This window comes from Ipomoea nil, unplaced genomic scaffold, assembly GCF_001879475.1.
Source record: "Ipomoea nil cultivar Tokyo-kokei standard unplaced genomic scaffold, Asagao_1.1 scaffold1043, whole genome shotgun sequence".
Classification (NCBI taxonomy): domain Eukaryota; kingdom Viridiplantae; phylum Streptophyta; class Magnoliopsida; order Solanales; family Convolvulaceae; genus Ipomoea; species Ipomoea nil.
In genome coordinates, this window is record NW_017617471.1 from 4,539,160 (window position 1) to 4,557,371 (window position 18,212).

Consider the following 18,212-nt stretch of genomic DNA (forward strand, 5'->3'; position numbering starts at 1 on the left):
TCTCAGCATATTTTTATACCAAATTTTATTTATCCCCATCCCATTACACCAAAACACCAAAAACCTCCACCAAATGTCACATCAAAGATAATATTCTCAGCATATTTCATCAAATTTTATTCTCTCCAACTCATTATACCAAAAACATGTTGCCACTACATTAGAGTGTGCATTGATAAACTCTACTATTGAGTTATAATTTTTGTATATTATAAAAAAATAAAAAATTATAATACGTTAGAATAAACTAAGCATTTTTTATACAAAAATAAAAAATTATAATACGTTAGAATAAACTAAGCATTTTTTATACAAAAATTCTTATCCATGTTCAATTAATCATCTTCGTAATTTGTAAAATATGTTTTTCTCCTGAAAGTCGGTAGCAAAAGCAAAACAATTATACTTTATACTAGCCGTTAGTCCGCTCTTCCTCTTTCAAATTTGAATTACTCTCTCACCTCCCAACATTCTACAAAACACCCAAACACACAAAGCTGCCATAGTCAAAGCTTCCAAAATGTTAGCTCAATCTCCCATCTCTGCAGGCCAGATCCAACACCTGAAAGCCGGCCGGAAGCCTCTCCAGCCAAAGAACGCTCCGGCGACTCCACTCGCCGCCGACGCAATCAAGCCCAAACTGAAACCCGACTGGATCGAGATTTCACTGACCAACAGCTCGAACAACAAGGAAAATGTCCATCCCCTGCACGCGCCGCCGCCGGCGAAGAGCAAGCCGAGCTGTAACATCGAGCTGTGCGATTCCTCGCTGGCGGAGGAGCTCAGCGCGATCCGGGAGAGGCTCGAGCGGTTGAGGATCGACAAGCAGAAGACGGAGGAGATGCTCCGGGAGCGAGACGCGGCACTGGAGTTGCAGATGCGGGAGCTGATGAACAGAGGAGAAATCCAGAAGCAGCTCGAGCTCGAGGTCGATCGCCTCTTCCGATTGAAGGAGCTCCGAGTATCTTGTATGGTAGGAATCGCAATCTTCAATCCATGAATTTAATATCCTTCTAGGGTTTACTCCTGCTCGAAATAGTAAATAAATTCTGAATTATTTTGACAGAGAATATCTCCGATTCAATCCCTCAGAGATAAAGAAAGAGAGAAGAAGGGGAAAGAAGATCAATCCAAGGCAAGATATTCATTTTTTTTTTTTTTACTTATTTACTTTCAGAAAAAAGTTTGATTTTATTAATTAAATCGAAGTATGTACTGTTCTTCAATTCTTGTTGAAATACTATCAGGAAACGGCAGAAACTGAAGATGAAGAAGGATTGGAGTGTGGAATCCGACCGTCGAGCCCAAATTCAGATCTTGATACAGAGGAATGAAAAAGAAGAAACAAAATTTATGAGTATTTTTCACTTTTAGTAACTCAACTTTCCTAATATTTTCACCTATAATCTTTCACCATCATTTTTCCACCATTAGTTTATCCGTTTTGAATTTCTTATCACTTTTAATCATTTTGAAGAGTTTTTTGAGCAAGCATTACTTGAAACTGGCATGTGCACAACGGTATTTCAGGTGATGTTTAGCCTGAAAACTCTTTGAAAAGACTAAAAATGGTAAAAACATTTAAAGTAAAATGGAGTAATAGTGGAAAAAATGATAGTAGAAATTATAAGTGGAAATGACACAAATGTTGGAAAGGGTCAAAAGTGAAAAAAAAAATCAAGATTTATTTATACATTATTTATTTAGTGGTGTTGGTTGGGAGAAAGGGGGGGTGGTGGGGATGAGAAGAAACATGCACAATGCCTTATTGTATATGTTGGGTTTGTTTTGTAGTGTGTTTTGGGGTTCATCTTTGAAGCCACGAGTTTGTGGACAGAAACAGCAATACCACTTTTGTTTCTCCTACATAAACAGTTTACTATGATGAATCGAGACATGCCTAGGTTTGCTTAGTTTTGTGTTTTGTTGGTTGTTGTTGAATGAATGAATGGCCTTTTCTTTTGCCTTTCCAATCTGATACAGGAAATACATATGGTGTTTTGAATTATGAGGTATATAGTTCAGATGTCGTTTGGCATGGAGGGTGATTGGTGTGGAAGAAAATTGTCAATTTTTAAAAGAGTAATGATATCTATTATTTCAAAAAATTTTATTCAAATATTTCCATCTTTAAAAGACATTTTATCTGTTATATACGTTCTCAAATTGTTGAAGACCAAAATACTACTTTCTAAAGTGTTGAAGACTAAAGAATTAAATAAGGGAAAATCAACGATTTGATCCCTCAATTGTTAGCGAAATATCAATGTAGTCCCTGGAAATAACTGTTTTTAGTTGATTTAGCCCCTCCGACTGTAGCCCGTTGAAAATCCGACAATAGCTCCGATTTGGCATGGGTAATATAGTCATTTCGCATTTTGGTCTTCTTCTTATTGCCCTATTTAATTGCTTTAGTCTTCTTCTTCTTCAACTAAACTCCACGAAGACGCCTTATTAAACAGAGAGCATATTTGAAGAGATTGAAGACTCCAAACAGAGAACAGATTTGTACCGAATTACATAGTGTTTAATTTCGAAGAAACTCCGATTGCTTTCATGTCGTACATGATCTGAGCACTCACGATAGTATACTCCAATGGATTGAACATTGGGCGGCGGTGGAACAATTTCCAGTGGCGATTAAGTCACCGGAGATCGCGAAATCAGCGACAACGTTAAGGAGGTCTCCAAAAGCTTCGATTGATGATCAGATGGGGGATTTGTTGTCAGATTATGTCCGCTTTCTAGAAATCGCGCCTCAATGTTACGCAAATTCCAGATCTGATTGCGATCGAGTAGATTTGTTGCGAAGGAGAAATCTGGAGGCAGCGGAGGGTCGAGGTAAGCCGACAGTGGGGTTTTCAGAAGCATAATGGGAGAAGATGGCAACGATTGATGAGAGGCTCGCCTTAATCGGCCGTTTTGCGATAAACGAATTAATTGAGATTAAAACAATCCTATAATCAGTTTGGGTGAAGTAGAAGATAAAAGAAGAGATGAAGTAGTAGAAGAAGAATTGGAGATCGGTTCCATGAGAGAAGGCACTAATTTCCAAATCCAACGCACTCCGGCGGAGGCGACGACGCATCCCGCAATGGCCGATTCTTATCTCAGATATGTGGTTTTTGTATGCCCTGTTTAATTATGGATGTACAGATTTGTATTAGCAGTCTTGTTTTTGGTTCCTGATCTAAAATTTCAGAGTAGTCAGCTTGGGGATAGTAATATATATACTGGACTGTATATTTGTTTTTGCTACTATGCTCAAACAAATTCTTGCAAAAAATTCCTAGAAAATCATTGAAATATGATTCTCTGGACTCTTTGATGAGTGTAGTTCAACGCCAGGTATTAAGAAGAAGACTAAAGACAAGAAAATACCAAAATACCCATGGAAAATCGGAGCTCTCGCCGGCTGAACGACGGAATACGGCCGGAAGGACTAAATCAACTAAAAACAGTTATTTCCAGGGACTAAATCGATGAATAAGCGATTGAGGGATTACATTGATATTTCGCTAATAATTGAAGGATCAAATCGTTGATTTTCCCATTAAATAATTAATATCCCACTACCGAATACTTTCTCAAAGTATTGAAGACCAAATAGTTAATATCTCACTACCGGAGTTCAATCGCGTGACCTTCATTTAAGGGGAGCCACAAAGGTGTCATGCGAGCACAAGATTCTTGACATTTTCTAATTGGACAATTACTTTTTTTTTTTTTTTTTTTTTTTTTTTTTTTTTTTTTTTTTAACTAATGGTGGAGATGCCAAGTTATGGGCACCAATAATTTTAAGCCACATCATGAGAGAAAATATTAGGGAAAACTTTGGAGGGAAAAATATCATTTTTCTTTTTTAAATTTAAATGAAAATATGTAAAACGGTTTAAATTTATCTCTGATGCATTTTATTAGTTTTTATATATTTGGATGAATTTTTTTTGGCAAGTTAATTCCATTTTTTGTCATAGATTTATATGTGGTAGTTCACTTTTAGTCATTTTTTGAATAACATCTCCTTTTGATCATAGTATTATTGTGATAGGGCCATTTGTTGTCCTTCATCGACAAAAACATTTAAAAATTGTAAAATACAAGAGCACTTTGATAGACAATTTAAATTTTTTCAAATAAAAATATAGTTGGTCAACATATTTTGTATAAAAAATATCGAAATGTCATTGTATTTAACAACATTTCAACTATTTTGTTGATAGAGGACAAAAAAAATGATAATGTCACAATGATACATTAATACTAGAATCAAAATGCGATATTTCTAAAATCAACTAAAAGTGGACTGACACTTATAAATTTATGGCCAAAAATAAAAATAACTTTTTTTTAGGTTGTGTTTGACACACCTAGCTGAAAATGTATCTGAAAGCTTAAAAGGAGCTGAAAGCTCAAAAGCTATAAGCTAGGAGCTGAAAACTGAAGAACTATTAAGCTAGCTGTTATGCTTGAAAGTGTTTGGTAAAATTAATTTTTTGATAAGTTAATAAATGTAAAAAGATAAAAAATGACATCTTCATAAAATTTAAATTAGTTTGTTTATATATTAAAATTTAACATTTTGTTTTTAAAAAATTTACATTTTGAAATAAAATTATTAGCATAATCATGATCTAGCATCTTATAATGAAATAACAATATTATTGCGAATCTCCTTCATCTAATAATAATAATAATAATAATAATAATAATAATAATAATAATAATAGTTGCACTGAAAGTTGCAGATAAAGGGAAAGATAAAATGATTTTAATTGAGAAAGGTAAAAGAATGTCATTTATTTAAAATAATAAAGATAAAATGGAAAAAAGTTAGGAAGCTACTAGCTTATTTTAAAACGCTACCTTAGGTAGCGTTCCAAAATAAACTTTTATTTTAAGCTACGAAGCTACGCTACCTAATGTAGCGTTCTAAAATAAACTTTTATTTTAAGCTACAAAGCTACGCTACCTAATGTAGCGTTCTAAAATAAACTTTTATTTTAAGCTACGAGCTTATTTTTGAAACATTTCCAAACATAACTTATAACTTATTCGTAGCTTAAAATAAACTATAAGCGCTGCCAAACAGAGCCTTAAGCTTTCATTATCTTTTCAGCTAGGTTTGCCAAACATAACCATATACGAGTACCTTCAATAACTGCAGCGACAATTTGATGACATTTAGAAAATTTTTCGTGAAAAAAAATATATCAATGTGCATAAAATAAAATGATCAAACAATAATTTAACAACAAATATTTAAGAAACGTGTTATTTAGTTAACATAATAGTCTTATTGATTTGAGCTGAACAATTATAGAATCCTTTATCAATTATGATTATAAAATGAGATTTACTCTACACATAGTTACGAGTTTTTCTCGTCATTCAAAAAATCAATAAGAGGAAAACATTTGATACATTTTTTTAATGATTCCGTTCAAAACTTCAGATTGAATGGAACTTCGAAAATTGAAATCAAACAGTGACAAAATTGCAGGCACCAAATCCACATAGTAGGTAAAAACACAGCAATGTAATCCGTGCTTAGAACTATACTGTGTTCTACGGCAGTATACTTAAATATTTATTAAATTATTCTTAAATTAATTGTTATTTCCATTTGAATAGTTTGTATTACGATAGATAAAAGATTTGGCGTGATAAATTATTAACAATATTAATTTTGTTGATTGAAATTACCGAATTAACGATAGACTACAAAAACAAAATAATGAACGTTTGTATTCTTGTAGGGTATGTCATGTTAATAAATAATAAGTTACGAGTTAAATTATGTGTGTACAATTCAAGCGAACCAACCAGTGTCAGTCGTATAAAAATGAAGATATTATATATCGTAAGCAAAGAAATTACTAAATAGATTGCTTCCGTTAGGAGTTAAAAATAGAATATTATTATTAAGTAAATAAAAAAAATGAATAGATAAAACTTAAAGAGAGGAAAAGAAAACCTAAGATGAGAGAAGTCAAAAGGAAAGGGAAAAAGCTAAGAATGGAGGAGTTAATGGGCTAAGGCAAAGAAGACTGAGTAAACAGATATCAACCAGAAGAAGAAAGCCATAGCGAGGGAGAAAGAAAAAGAGAAAAAGAAAGAAAGAAAGTGAGAGAGGTTTTCTCATTTTTTTCTTTTTCTTAGCAATTGAGTTTTGTTTTATTTTATTTTATTTTTAAATTTTTGCTTTTTTTAACGCCCAAATTTGTGCCTCTCCTTTCGTGTCTCTCTCTCTTCTTCGCGCTTTATCTCTCTCCTCGTTCTCCGTGTCGTCCTCTCTACATCGATCTCAGCCTGCGTCGCTTTCACTATCGCGAAGAAACGATTGCGGGTACATAGTCTAATCCAATTTTGTAAATTTTTGGTGTTTTTTTATGAATTGATTTTAAAAGGAAACTGATCAGGAGTAATGAACTGATCAGAGAGTACTGTTCAGAGATCTGGCTTCTCTCAGATCTGACAATTGTTGCATTATGATTTCGTTTTCAGTGCATTGAAGGATCTCTTGAATCCCTTCAATTTTCGCCAATTCCCAGACGATAGCCTCACTCTGTCATTGGGTTTTCACTGCTTGGTTAACCTCCTGGTTGGCCCTCTCTCTCTCTCTCTCTCTCTCTCTCTCTCTCTCTCTCTATTTCTCTCCCCGCCTCGAACAAGACAAATGATTATCTGATTTCGTGGTTTCGGATTTGTTTTTCTTATTGGAATTGCTAATGTGTGATGATTGTGATGGTACCTCTGCGGTTTGCGTTTTTTTCCTTTCTTTGTCATTTTATGCTCGTGAAGTCGTGATTGCGTCCCGGCAATGATTTCTCCTAATGCGGTTTTGGGTTTATCTGTATTTCAGTTTTGGCTTATCTGCCCCTGGAATTTCGTGCTGGGCGGAGTGAAGCATTATCTGTCTTCCTTCACGTGAAGCTGCTCGGACCCTGCATTTCTTCTCATTTGCAGGAAATTTCTCTTCCTTAGCTCTGGAAGTTAGACTTAAAGAGAAAAAAAGGTTAGTTTTTATTAGTTGTGCATTATTTCATGGTTGCAATGTTATTTCTCAGAATTTATAGAAAATGGTTTTTTGATAGTGATAATGAAAATGATGCAGCTCTGCTATCTGGAGGTTCAGTTTTGGGTATAATTTATTCAGCAGTTTTTAAAAGGTACTTAGTATTAAACATGGACTGGTGAGGATAAAATTGCATTTGCCTCTAATTTGATTGTTCTTACCTGTTTAACACTAACATTAGTTAAAGATTGGTTTTTGGAGAAACAGGCTTTAATTTTCTTGGGCTACTCCAGGTAGGAAGATACTTTGGACGGGTCAAATTGTGGATGGTGTACCAATAAACCTTGCTGTTAGGGTTTAGTTCTACTATCCTCCAATGAGTCCCCACTGGAGGACTCCAGATGACTTCCAGCAAGCCATTGCTGTCATCTACCGAGCCTCTTTGTGAGCCGAATGACCATCCCCATCAATCTCCACTTAGAACAAGCTCTTCGGAAATTATAAGCCCCAATGCTTCATTATCTTCCTCATCTTTAGACAAGACACAAGAAATTGGATTTGATGATGTAAAGGGGGACCTTGAGGATACCGTTGCCCCACTTATTGCTACTGGTGCTTCTCATACTAAGAAAAAGCGAAAGCAATTCCATTCTGCGGAGCTTCACTTCTATTCACAGTATATGTTGGAATGCCCCCCACGTGAGAGAAGACGTCTTGTATCGTGGGGTGGTGTAATGGACCATCATTGTGACATTGCTGCGTTTGAAATTTCTAGTGATCCATCTCGGGTGTCTTCATCTCAGGAAACATCTTCCCGGGTGACATTATCCCGTGCCCAGGAAAAGTTAAACAAATCTCAGAGGCTTTTTCAGAAAAGTATGCAGTTTGAAGATAATTTGTTACATGTACCAAGGTTGATTCATATTAATGATCCTAAGAAGACCAATTCTGAATATGAGTTCACTGGAAATGAGATACGAACTAGCAAGTATACTGTACTTAATTTCTTGCCTAAAAACCTCTTCATTCAATTCCATCGGGTTGCTTATTTATATTTTCTGGCTATTGCTGCTCTGAACCAGCTTCCACCACTTGCTATTTTTGGCAGAACTGTGTCCCTTTTCCCTCTTCTATTTGTGCTCTCAGTGACAGCCATAAAAGATGGTTATGAGGATTGGCGAAGACATAGATCAGATAGGAATGAGAATAACCGGGAAGCTCTAGTCCTTCACTCTGGTGAATTTCAATTGAAAAAATGGAAGAAGATTTGTGCTGGTGAGGTTGTAAGGATCCTTGCTGACGAGACAATTCCTTGTGATATGGTGCTTTTAGGGACCAGTGATCATAGTGGAATTGCTTACATACAAACCATTAATTTAGATGGTGAATCAAACTTGAAGACAAGGTATGCTAGGCAAGAAACAAATTCTTTAGTACATGAAGGGGCAGAAATTTCTGGGGTTATCAGATGTGAACAACCTAACAGGAATATTTATGAATTCACTGCCAATATGGAGGTGAAAGGGCAGCGATTATCTCTGAGCCAATCAAATATTATCTTGCGTGGATGCCAGCTGAAGAACACAGAATGGGCAATTGGTGTGGTGGTTTATGCTGGACAGGAGACCAAAGCTATGCTGAATAGTGCTGCATCTCCATCTAAAAGGAGCAGACTGGAAGCATACATGAATAGGGAAACCCTTTGGTTGTCTATTTTTCTTTTCACAATGTGTCTGGTTGTAGCAGTTGGAATGGGTCTATGGCTGAAGCGCCACAAGGAGCAGCTTGATACTTTGCCATATTACAGGAGAATATATTTTGATAAAAGGAATACTGGACGGAAGTCGAAGTTGTATAAATATTATGGGATACCCATGGAAACCTTTTTCTCTTTTTTGAGTTCAATCATAGTTTTTCAGATAATGATTCCAATATCTCTCTACATCACTATGGAGTTGGTTCGATTGGGACAGTCATATTTCATGATTGGAGATAGGCATATGTATGACAGTGGCTCTAATTCAAGGTTTCAGTGTAGATCCTTGAATATTAATGAAGATTTGGGTCAGATACGCTATGTTTTTTCTGATAAAACTGGAACACTAACTGAAAATAAGATGGAATTCAAAAGAGCAAGTATATGGGGAAGAAACTATGGAAGTTCTGTTTCTGTTGCTGATAACCTTGGAGGTATGATTAAAAAATTCATGCATTACTTTTAAGTCAACTTTCTTATTTTTGAACAGAGATTTGCTATCACTGGCATGATTTGGCTCTATAAAACTGACACTGTAAATTCTGTTGACTGTCTTTAAGCTTTAAAGACTTTCTAGACATGTTGAAGATGATTGAAGATTTATGTAACACAACAAGTTAATTGAAAGCTCAGACTTCCATTCATGAACATTTCTGATAATGATATACTATAAGAGATTAATATTTTTATTTTATTGACTTTCTTGGATCTAAAAGTCCAATTTTGGCTTGGGGGAAGTTGGTTAACTTAGAAAATTAAATAGATATATAGATCTTAAGTTTTACATTGTAGGGACAAATATTTTCTTATTATGTGGCTCTGTATTTTAAAGATAATTCAGGATGTTGCTGCACATGCACAATTGTAGTTTGAAAATACTATTTAATTTCTTGTTCTTCATTGCTTGGTCATAACTGTTTTGAACCATCATCAAAATCAGGTGGATGATACTTTTAAGAGGGATAGTTGACTTCCTTATTTTACTGTCCAGTCTTTAACATGTTCTATAATTAGCTACCCAATAAATATAACTATGGAGTAATATGTTTTAAGTTTCTGTTTTCTTTATTTGGGGCCAGCATATGCCAGACATTTTTTCTTTGTTCAATAATATTTCAACCTATCTGGCTTTCTTATTGATTCTATATTTAGGCTTTCTTGATTGTGATTTAATTACTTACCTGTTATATGCTCTATGTGAAATAATTGAAGAAAGGATAAGTGTTGCATTACTTATCTGTATTTCTTTGCCCCGTCATGGGCAAATACTCACCTGCTAATGAACTTGTGCAGTAAAACCAGCTGCACAACCTTGTAATAGAAGATGGAAGCTTAAGTCAGATATCACCACAGATTTTGAACTCCTGGAGTCATTAAGTAATGATTTAGCTGGGGAAGAAAGGATTGCTGCACATGAGTTCTTTTTGACATTGGCAGCATGCAATACTGTGATTCCCATCCTTACTCAGAGTCCATCGAGTGGCACTAAGAATGAGCCAAGTGGTAATACTGGTGCCGTTGAATATCAGGGTGAATCTCCTGATGAACAAGCACTAGTTGCTGCTGCTTCTGCTTATGGATATACACTTTTTGAGCGGACTTCTGGGCACATTTCAATAGATGTCAATGGTGAGAAACTAAGGTAGATTGCTATCTCACTTCAACTTCTATCATAATTTAATTTGCCCTCTCCAAAGAGCACCTGCAAATTATGTCATGGTCATGTCTCTACCACGTTATGATGCACCTTTTGTTTAATAACACTGCTAAAGAACTATTAACCTAATATGCTGTGAAGTCTGGAGGTTACCGTATAAATGAAGCATTTTTAGGTTTGACATTGGAAGTGTACATGATTCTCTGCAACACTGTCCCCACTTCTTACAATTTTTAGATTGTGAATTAATATTTACACCGTTGGTTTTGCTACTGCAGGTTGGATGTGTTGGGTCTTCATGAGTTTGACAGTGTCCGTAAAAGAATGTCTGTTGTTATCAGATTCCCAAACAATACTGTGAAAGTGTTGGTCAAAGGAGCTGATACTTCAATGCTTAGCATTTTAAAGAACGATAATGAAAGGGATGGCCGCATTGCACATGCCACACAGAATCATTTGAATGAATATTCCTCAGAAGGTCTACGCACTCTTGTAGTTGCTGCCAAGGATCTTACAGGTCAAGAACTTGAGAAGTGGCAATGCTTGTATGAAGATGCCAGCACATCATTGACCGATAGGTCTGCAAAATTACGACAAACAGCAGCACTAATTGAATGCAACTTAACTCTACTAGGGGCAACTGCCATTGAGGACAAGCTACAAGAAGGTGTACCTGAAGCTATTGAATCTCTGCGGCAAGCAGGAATAAAAGTGTGGGTTCTTACTGGTGATAAGCAAGAAACTGCGATTTCTATTGGTCTTTCTTGCAAACTCTTGACATCTGACATGCATAGGATCATAATCAATGGCAGTTCTGAAGATGAATGCAGAAGACTATTGTCTGAAGCTAAGGCTAAACATGGTGTGAAGTCTGCATGTTGCAATAATTGGATCTCAAGATGGAAAAGAGACATTGAAATTGGTTACCATGAAGTTTCTCCTGATGCAAAGTTGTTTAACCTGCCTGTGGAGCATACAGAAAATGAAGAAGGAACTCTTAGTCCACCTTTAGCTCTCATTATTGATGGGAACAGTCTGGTGTATATTTTAGAGAAAGAGCTGGAGTCTGAGGTATGGAATTTTCTTTCTTGAGTGAAAATTTAAATCTCATGTATATTTAGTATTTACTGTTGCCCCTTGATTTCTTGCTCAGGTATGAAATATAATTCAGCACAACAATATGACCATATTTTGTTATATGATCTCTTACGTTTTATAATTCTTGTTCAACAGCTTTATGACCTTGCAATATCATGTAGAGTAGTACTTTGCTGCCGTGTTGCACCTTTGCAAAAGGCTGGAATTGTGGACCTAGTAAAGAGTCGCAGTTATGATATGACACTAGCCATTGGTGATGGTGCGTGGCTGATACTATTTGTACCCATTTTGTACCTTAACTTGAGTTTGAAACATTTTCTGGTTTCTGCACGAAAAGCTTAGGTTTCATACTGGATGTAATGATCAATGCAATTTCTCCTTGAAGATCTTAGGTTTCCTGTCATGTTGCAGCTCCCATTATTCTTTGTCTGGGTTTGATTTGAATTTTTTTTGGTCAGGTGCTAATGATGTTTCAATGATCCAAATGGCGGATGTTGGGGTTGGAATATGTGGTCAAGAAGGGCGCCAAGCTGTAATGGCATCTGATTTTGCTATGGGACAGTTTCGCTTTCTTAAAAGACTGCTTCTGGTGCACGGGCATTGGAATTATCAGCGAATTGGTTACTTGGTTCTTTATAACTTTTATAGGAATGCTGTTTTTGTGTTTATGCTTTTCTGGTAAATTTTCTTCCTCTTTCATTTTGACATTTTGCATTTGCTTTTTATTTTATGCATCCACTTCCAATGCTGACCAATGGAGACTCCATTTCTTTGGGGCCATTTTGTTCATCAGCTAGAAATTTTCTGTGTTCTTACATGGTCAAGACCTCTGAGCTTTTACAAACATGATGAATAGTGTTATTAGTTTACTCACTGCTGAATTTGATGATTATTATCTTCCAATTTGCTTTCTCATTCTCAGTGTCAGTCACTTCTTGATGGTGCTTAATATTTGTTTGTCATCTCTGTTGTGATGCAGCTGATCATGACTCCTTTTCTGAGTAAGATTATTTTTGTTTGTTTCATATAGGTACATTTTGTTCACAGCCTTCTCAACAACCTCTGCATTGACTGATTGGAGCAGTGTTTTTTATTCCGTTCTTTATACTTCAGTACCTACTATTGTTGTTGGTATTTTGGACAAGGATTTAAGTCATAGGACTCTACTCAAGTATCCAAAACTCTATGCTTCCGGCCATAGACAGGAGAGTTACAGTATGCATCTGTTCTGGATTACAATGATGGATACTCTATGGCAAAGTCTTGTTCTCTTCTATGTACCCCTGTTCACCTATCAGGAGAGTACAATTGATATCTGGAGTCTGGGTAGCTTGTGGACAATTGCAGTGGTGATACTTGTCAACATGCACTTGGCAATGGATGTTCAGCGCTGGTCAATGTATACCCATATTGCAATATGGGGATCAATTGTTATTACATATGGCTGCCTGGTGGTAGTGGACTCTATCGTGATCTTCCCAAATTATGGGTTAGCCTTTCCTATCTGAGTCTTAAAATTGCCATTACACATTTAAAATATTGGCGTTTTGTGTCATGAAAGTAACTCTTATACTCTGTGTTTTGCAGTACAATATACCAACTCGTATTGTTGCCAAGTTACTGGCTCACTATTTTGCTTATAATCATTGTGGCATTGCTTCCTCGCCTTATCGTGAAGGCTATACAGCAAAGTTTCTGGCCTTCTGATATACAGATAGCTAGAGAAGCAGAGATACTGAGAAAAAGACCTGGTCATTTTGGGTCTACGCCAGATCAAGACACGAGCTGATTTGTGCTGCTTCTGATGTTGATCAACCCTATTACGATACTGCTTGCACGAGTTTTACTGGTCTATGGCTTTCTCATGGCATTCCAATGTATAGGCTAATTGGTAAGTCACTTTTATTCTTATTATTTTCATAATTATCCTAGTCCTTTCATCAAATATTCCCTGATTGCACCTTGCCAAACTTTCATTTAGGGTGCATTTGGAAACCCGGAAAATGATTTCTGGAAATCATTTTCCGGGGTTCCAGTGTTTGGCTAGAGGGGAAAAATGGAAGTAGTCAATGGATAATAGGGGTGTGGTCAATGGAAAATAGAGGGGATTTTCCGGTCAATGGTGTTTTTTGGGTTCTGTCTCCATATATGTTCTCCAAACACACGAAACAGCAATGTGAAGCTACATACAAACCCCTGCATTCATAGGAAGCCATTAAAGTTAACATAGGAAACTTTTCATGTTTGAACTCATTTTGCCATTTCCAATACAAAAGCATAGCATCCTCCGACTTTTTCATTCCCGAGCATCACTGATGAATTATTGTTTCTTAATTCTCAACGCTCCAGATGATTTATACCCAACCGATTGCCAGCAAGGGGTACACAGCGACAGATTCTGGGCAGGTAAGCTGAACAATGCTCAAGAAACCGAGGGCTAACACGAATCCAAGGTTAGTTGACTGTTCCAATGAGCTTCAAGGCAAGTTGAGCATGTCTGGTTTGGTACATTGTCAACGCAGGCCAAGCAACAGTCTGTCCGCTTATTATATTGTAGAGTCTAACTACTGGCATAGTAAAATGGCCACGTATAGCGAACACAAAAGAAAAATTAGATCGGAGAAAAAAAAATACCAAGTGTACATTAGGCTGATGGAGTCTTGTAAAAAGGGGCAGGTGTTGGTGTTCTAAGAAATAAAAAGAGAGTGTTGTTCTTCTGGTATTATTCAATCTCAGTCTCTCAAGATGATTTGTGTATAGTGTTAGCATATTTCTAGGTTGTCTGATGCAATTAGTTGATAATATAGTTATGGTAGATAACTTAGCCAATTATTACTCACTAGAAGGTTAGAAGTTATAGTTTAGGTAGGGCAACTTGCAGGTGTGCGTTGCGTGAATAAATGTTTTTATTTTTTCATTTAAAAATTTTTGTTAATTTTTTTTTTCTTTTCCCTTCTCTCTTCCCTACTTGTCACTGCAAAAATCACCAAAAATCTTACATTGTTGAGGTTGCTCTAAGCCTATACCCCCCCCCCCCCCCCCCCCCCAAAGAATGTGTGGTATGGTTAAAGTTGTAAAAGATAGAAAAAATATGGAAATATTTTAATAGATACTTCAAATTACAAAGTGCACTTTTTACAAATATAAGATGCACTTTTAGAATTGCACATGTTGAGTGCACTTCTCCGGATCATCAGATGCATTTTGTAATTTTGCTCAGTGCAATTTTAGCAATAAAAGATTAATAATATTTATAAAAATATCACCGCATGTTTTCACGTTCTTAGATCAACTACTAGTATTAGTCTACATTTTTTAGGTGATTTGGTCTCACTCAATCATATATGGGTTGGATCAAATATAAAATGGTCTTATAAGAAGTGAGGACTAATTTCAATAGTATATCAGGATTCATCAATGAAGATTTTAGTAAATAAAACATGAGGTTAATTTTATAATTATTGTAAATTTTTAAATTTGTGATATTTATAAAACTAACTTCACATATTTTGCATTATTTTTCAGCAGCCTTCGACCATTTCCAGATAGATAGTATTAGTCCTCACTTTTTACATGTGGGGTCTTTTCTCACCCGAACCTTACACACATGCATGCACGTGTGTGCACACACACGATTTGGATCAAATAAACGCATTGTTATAAGAGATAACTATGAATCACTCGGAGCAATTGATCTGGGAAGATCTAATGATTTTAAAAGCGAGGAGAGAGAAAAAATGTGATGATATTTTCATAAGAGTAAATACCAGCCAAGGTCCCTCGAGTTTGGTGGTTTCACCAGCTATAGTCCCTAACTTCAGTAATTACCATTCGTAGTCCCCCGAGTTGCGAAATGTGACCTGCTACCATCCTTCCATGATTTCCTTCCGTCTCAGTCGTTAAATGCAGGGGTAGATATGTCTTTTGACATAAATAATTCATTTTTAGTTTCTTTCGTATGGGCCTTCTTCTCCTTCATTCTTCTTTAATTTCTCTCTCTCTCTCAACGTTATCTTTAGATGAATAACAAACAGAACACACCGGACCTTTGCTCACCACCATTGCAATCACCCTAACACAGACGAAACCACCCCAACATGGCCGGAAAAATCGAGGACCATCGGAAACTGGGAACATCCACAAGCATCTCCAATGCAGTCCATACTCTAGGCGCCATTTCAGAGAAACACCATCCACATACAGGGGTCAAATAACAGAGGCGAACACGCCGGAAACATTCCATTCGCCGGACAAAGCACCCAACGCCAGAAAAATTAATAGAAACTCGAACACCAGAAAGAGACATAAAATCCGAGCAATAAATCTGAAAAAATACCTTCATCTATGGGTGGTGATACGTCAGCGAACTCACCCCATGAACCACCGATAAAGTCAACGTTATCTTTAGTCTCTAGCAAATAGATGAGCATTAAAACTTGAGTGCCACTAAAGTTCAATCCCTGCCATAAGGTGTGAGAGTTTGGGTTTGAGATGGGTTCCGAGATATAAACTCTTCGAGTTAGTTCGTGAGCCAGTCGAACGCCCGAGTAATGGAGATGGAGATGTCAAAAGAAAAAAATGGTGAAAATGCCCAATAGATCGATGAGAGCAATAGTAGAGATTGAAAGTTAAAAATCTGAAAATGAAACATTGGATTGGCAATACCTTGGCGGCGCACAAGGCCGGCATCCTAAACTGTGGGCATTGTTTTCATACGTTGTTTATCCAAATCAGAGCCTTGTTGGCACACAAATTTTCCAGCAGGTTTCCGATGAACCTATTGTCGAAAACCTCAAAAGCTTCTAGCCCGAAATTTCACCATACAAGTGATTTGAAAAGAGATGTAAAATCTCTAGTCTCTGTAACTCTCCAAACCTGCCTGGGATTTTGTTTATAACCCCAAAGAAATCGGCGGGCATTTATTCGATTTCCTCTTCGCGGCGCAGGACGCTTCTACTTTTTCTCTCTTGTGGGTGGTGACGCTCTTGGAGTCTCACCCGTGAGTTCTGGAGAGGGTGAGAATGGAGGTGAAGAAGTTCTGGTCACTGGAATCGGAGCAGCCCATCGCTGCCGAGCACCTCATCGAAGACTCTGCAAAACCCGACGTGAAGAATGTCGATCACTGCTTCGTTTTTTTTTTTTTTTTTTTTTTTTTTTTTTTTTTTTTTTTAATTTATAATGTTTTGTTTTATGTCAAAAGACATATCTACCCCCGTTTTTTACGGCTGAGACGGAAACAAATAACGGAAGGATGGTAGCGGGTCACATTTCGCAACTCGGAGGACTACGGATGGTAATTACTGAAGTTAGGGACTATAGTTGGTGAAACCATCAAACTCGAAGGACCTTAGCTGGTATTTGCTCTTTTCATAAATAACTTTAACTTTAATAAAGAAAATGCAATTAATAACACTATAGAGTTTGACTAATAACATCATAAGCCACTTGCTTTCAAAAAAAAAAAAAAAAAAAAAACATCATAAGCGCGTACGTCATATGTATAACTGTATAAGTGAAGTGAAGAGATACACTCTGTAGCTTTGTTTAGTTATAGTTTATAGTATTAATAATTGCACTTTATAGTGTTACACACTTTAAAATTCGAGTTATTTATAAAAATATCAGCACATTTTTTTTCTTCTAATTGCTTCAAACCCGTTAAATCTTTTTAAATAAACGACTTTGATTGATTTCTATTTCAGTCATGGCTAATTCTCACGGGAATGTACTCCTATCTATACACACCCCTAAAAAAATGTAAGAATATTTTTATTATACCAAGTAATTGAAAAAAAAAAAAAAAAAAAAAAAACTTCAGAAGTGTCTGCTTTCCTCATTTCCGTTTGGTCACGGCGGTATCAAAACATGAGATACCAAAGTATTTCCCATTCACACATATGTGGTGTATACAATGAGAAAGTTAAATATTCGATGAGAATGGTAAAATTGTCAATTCAATGTCACCACTCTTTTAAAGAGACTGAATTGAAATCATACCCGTAAAGACTTAGCTCAATGATTCAGTAGGTAGTATTTAAGAGAAGCGGTCCAGATTTAAACTTCGACTGTGACAGTGTAGGGATTATGTCCAAAGTGGACAGGTTCCTTGTACGCATCAGCATTTGACCATGTCTACTTAACTATTGCGTCACCATGATTTATATCATCCCAAATATTCTGATAGATCGAGGTGTAGATCCTTAAGGTTAAAAATTCAATCTTTTGAGAGAAGTGAATTGAAATCATGTTGTATATCTTTAAACCATGTGAATTGAAAATATTAAAAAGGTAGATAATTTACGAAAAGGGAAAATAAAAATCACCATTTAATTAGTAATATTATAGGAAAAGCAAGTCCATCTAAAGTAAAGTGGAAATATTCCATGATTCTATCCTGACGATGGATAGGCAAGACAAGTTGTAACTTGTAAGTGGATATTGATTAACTAAAAAAAAAAAAAAAAAAAAAAAACTAAAAGTATGTTAAATCATGGGAGTCGTCACTGCATGACGCAATTTGGTGGTGTCACTTCGATCGTCATCTAATGCCTGAAACATCGCTATGCTCTCGGCCAAAGCGCGTGTGGTATCTCCTCCCTTGTCATGCACGCCCAAAGTGGTCCTGATGCTGTGGAGTGTCGTCCGGGTTCATGCACCACAGCACCTCATCCGATCCCTTTTAT

The 18,212-nt window shown here is 36.3% G+C and overlaps 2 protein-coding genes across 6 annotated transcripts; both read left to right on the forward strand.

Annotated features, from left to right (window-relative positions):
* Positions 1-418: 418 nt before the first annotated feature.
* On the forward strand, positions 419-1,969 carry LOC109181321. The gene is made up of 3 exons (XM_019331073.1): positions 419-973; positions 1,067-1,135; positions 1,248-1,969. The coding sequence occupies exons 1-3, from the start codon at positions 521-523 to the stop codon at positions 1,332-1,334; spliced, it is 609 nt and encodes a 202-aa protein (XP_019186618.1). The 5' UTR covers positions 419-520; the 3' UTR covers positions 1,335-1,969.
* A 4,013-nt stretch (positions 1,970-5,982) lies between these two features.
* Positions 5,983-14,259, forward strand: LOC109182013 (phospholipid-transporting ATPase 1-like). Of its 5 annotated transcripts, XM_019332022.1 has the most exons (13): positions 5,983-6,135; positions 6,312-6,349; positions 6,508-6,592; positions 6,866-7,018; positions 7,118-7,172; positions 7,312-9,208; positions 10,068-10,416; positions 10,710-11,502; positions 11,665-11,788; positions 11,988-12,207; positions 12,560-13,018; positions 13,117-13,420; positions 13,879-14,259. In XM_019332022.1, the coding sequence occupies exons 6-12, from the start codon at positions 7,420-7,422 to the stop codon at positions 13,316-13,318; spliced, it is 3,936 nt and encodes a 1,311-aa protein (XP_019187567.1). In that variant the 5' UTR covers positions 5,983-6,135; positions 6,312-6,349; positions 6,508-6,592; positions 6,866-7,018; positions 7,118-7,172; positions 7,312-7,419; the 3' UTR covers positions 13,319-13,420; positions 13,879-14,259. The 5 variants fall into 5 exon arrangements, with proteins under 5 accessions (XP_019187567.1, XP_019187566.1, XP_019187568.1 ...); XM_019332021.1 differs by lacking the exon at positions 5,983-6,135 and having other exon boundaries at positions 6,168-6,349; positions 6,441-6,592; XM_019332023.1 differs by lacking the exon at positions 5,983-6,135 and having other exon boundaries at positions 6,168-6,349; positions 6,508-6,604.
* Positions 14,260-18,212: the final 3,953 nt, after the last annotated feature.

Excerpts from the sequence above, each read along its gene's own strand:
- LOC109181321 (XM_019331073.1), top strand. The coding sequence starts at position 521 with ATGTTAGCTCAATCTCCCATCTCTGCAGGCCAGATCCAACACCTGAAA. Across the intron at positions 974-1,066 it reads AGCTCCGAGTATCTTGTATG|AGAATATCTCCGATTCAATC; the intron begins GTAGGAATCGCA and ends TTATTTTGACAG. Across the intron at positions 1,136-1,247 it reads GGAAAGAAGATCAATCCAAG|GAAACGGCAGAAACTGAAGA; the intron begins GCAAGATATTCA and ends AAATACTATCAG.
- LOC109182013 (XM_019332022.1), top strand. The coding sequence starts at position 7,420 with ATGACTTCCAGCAAGCCATTGCTGTCATCTACCGAGCCTCTTTGTGAG. Across the intron at positions 9,209-10,067 it reads TGTTGCTGATAACCTTGGAG|TAAAACCAGCTGCACAACCT; the intron begins GTATGATTAAAA and ends GAACTTGTGCAG. Across the intron at positions 12,208-12,559 it reads TTTGTGTTTATGCTTTTCTG|GTACATTTTGTTCACAGCCT; the intron begins GTAAATTTTCTT and ends TGTTTCATATAG.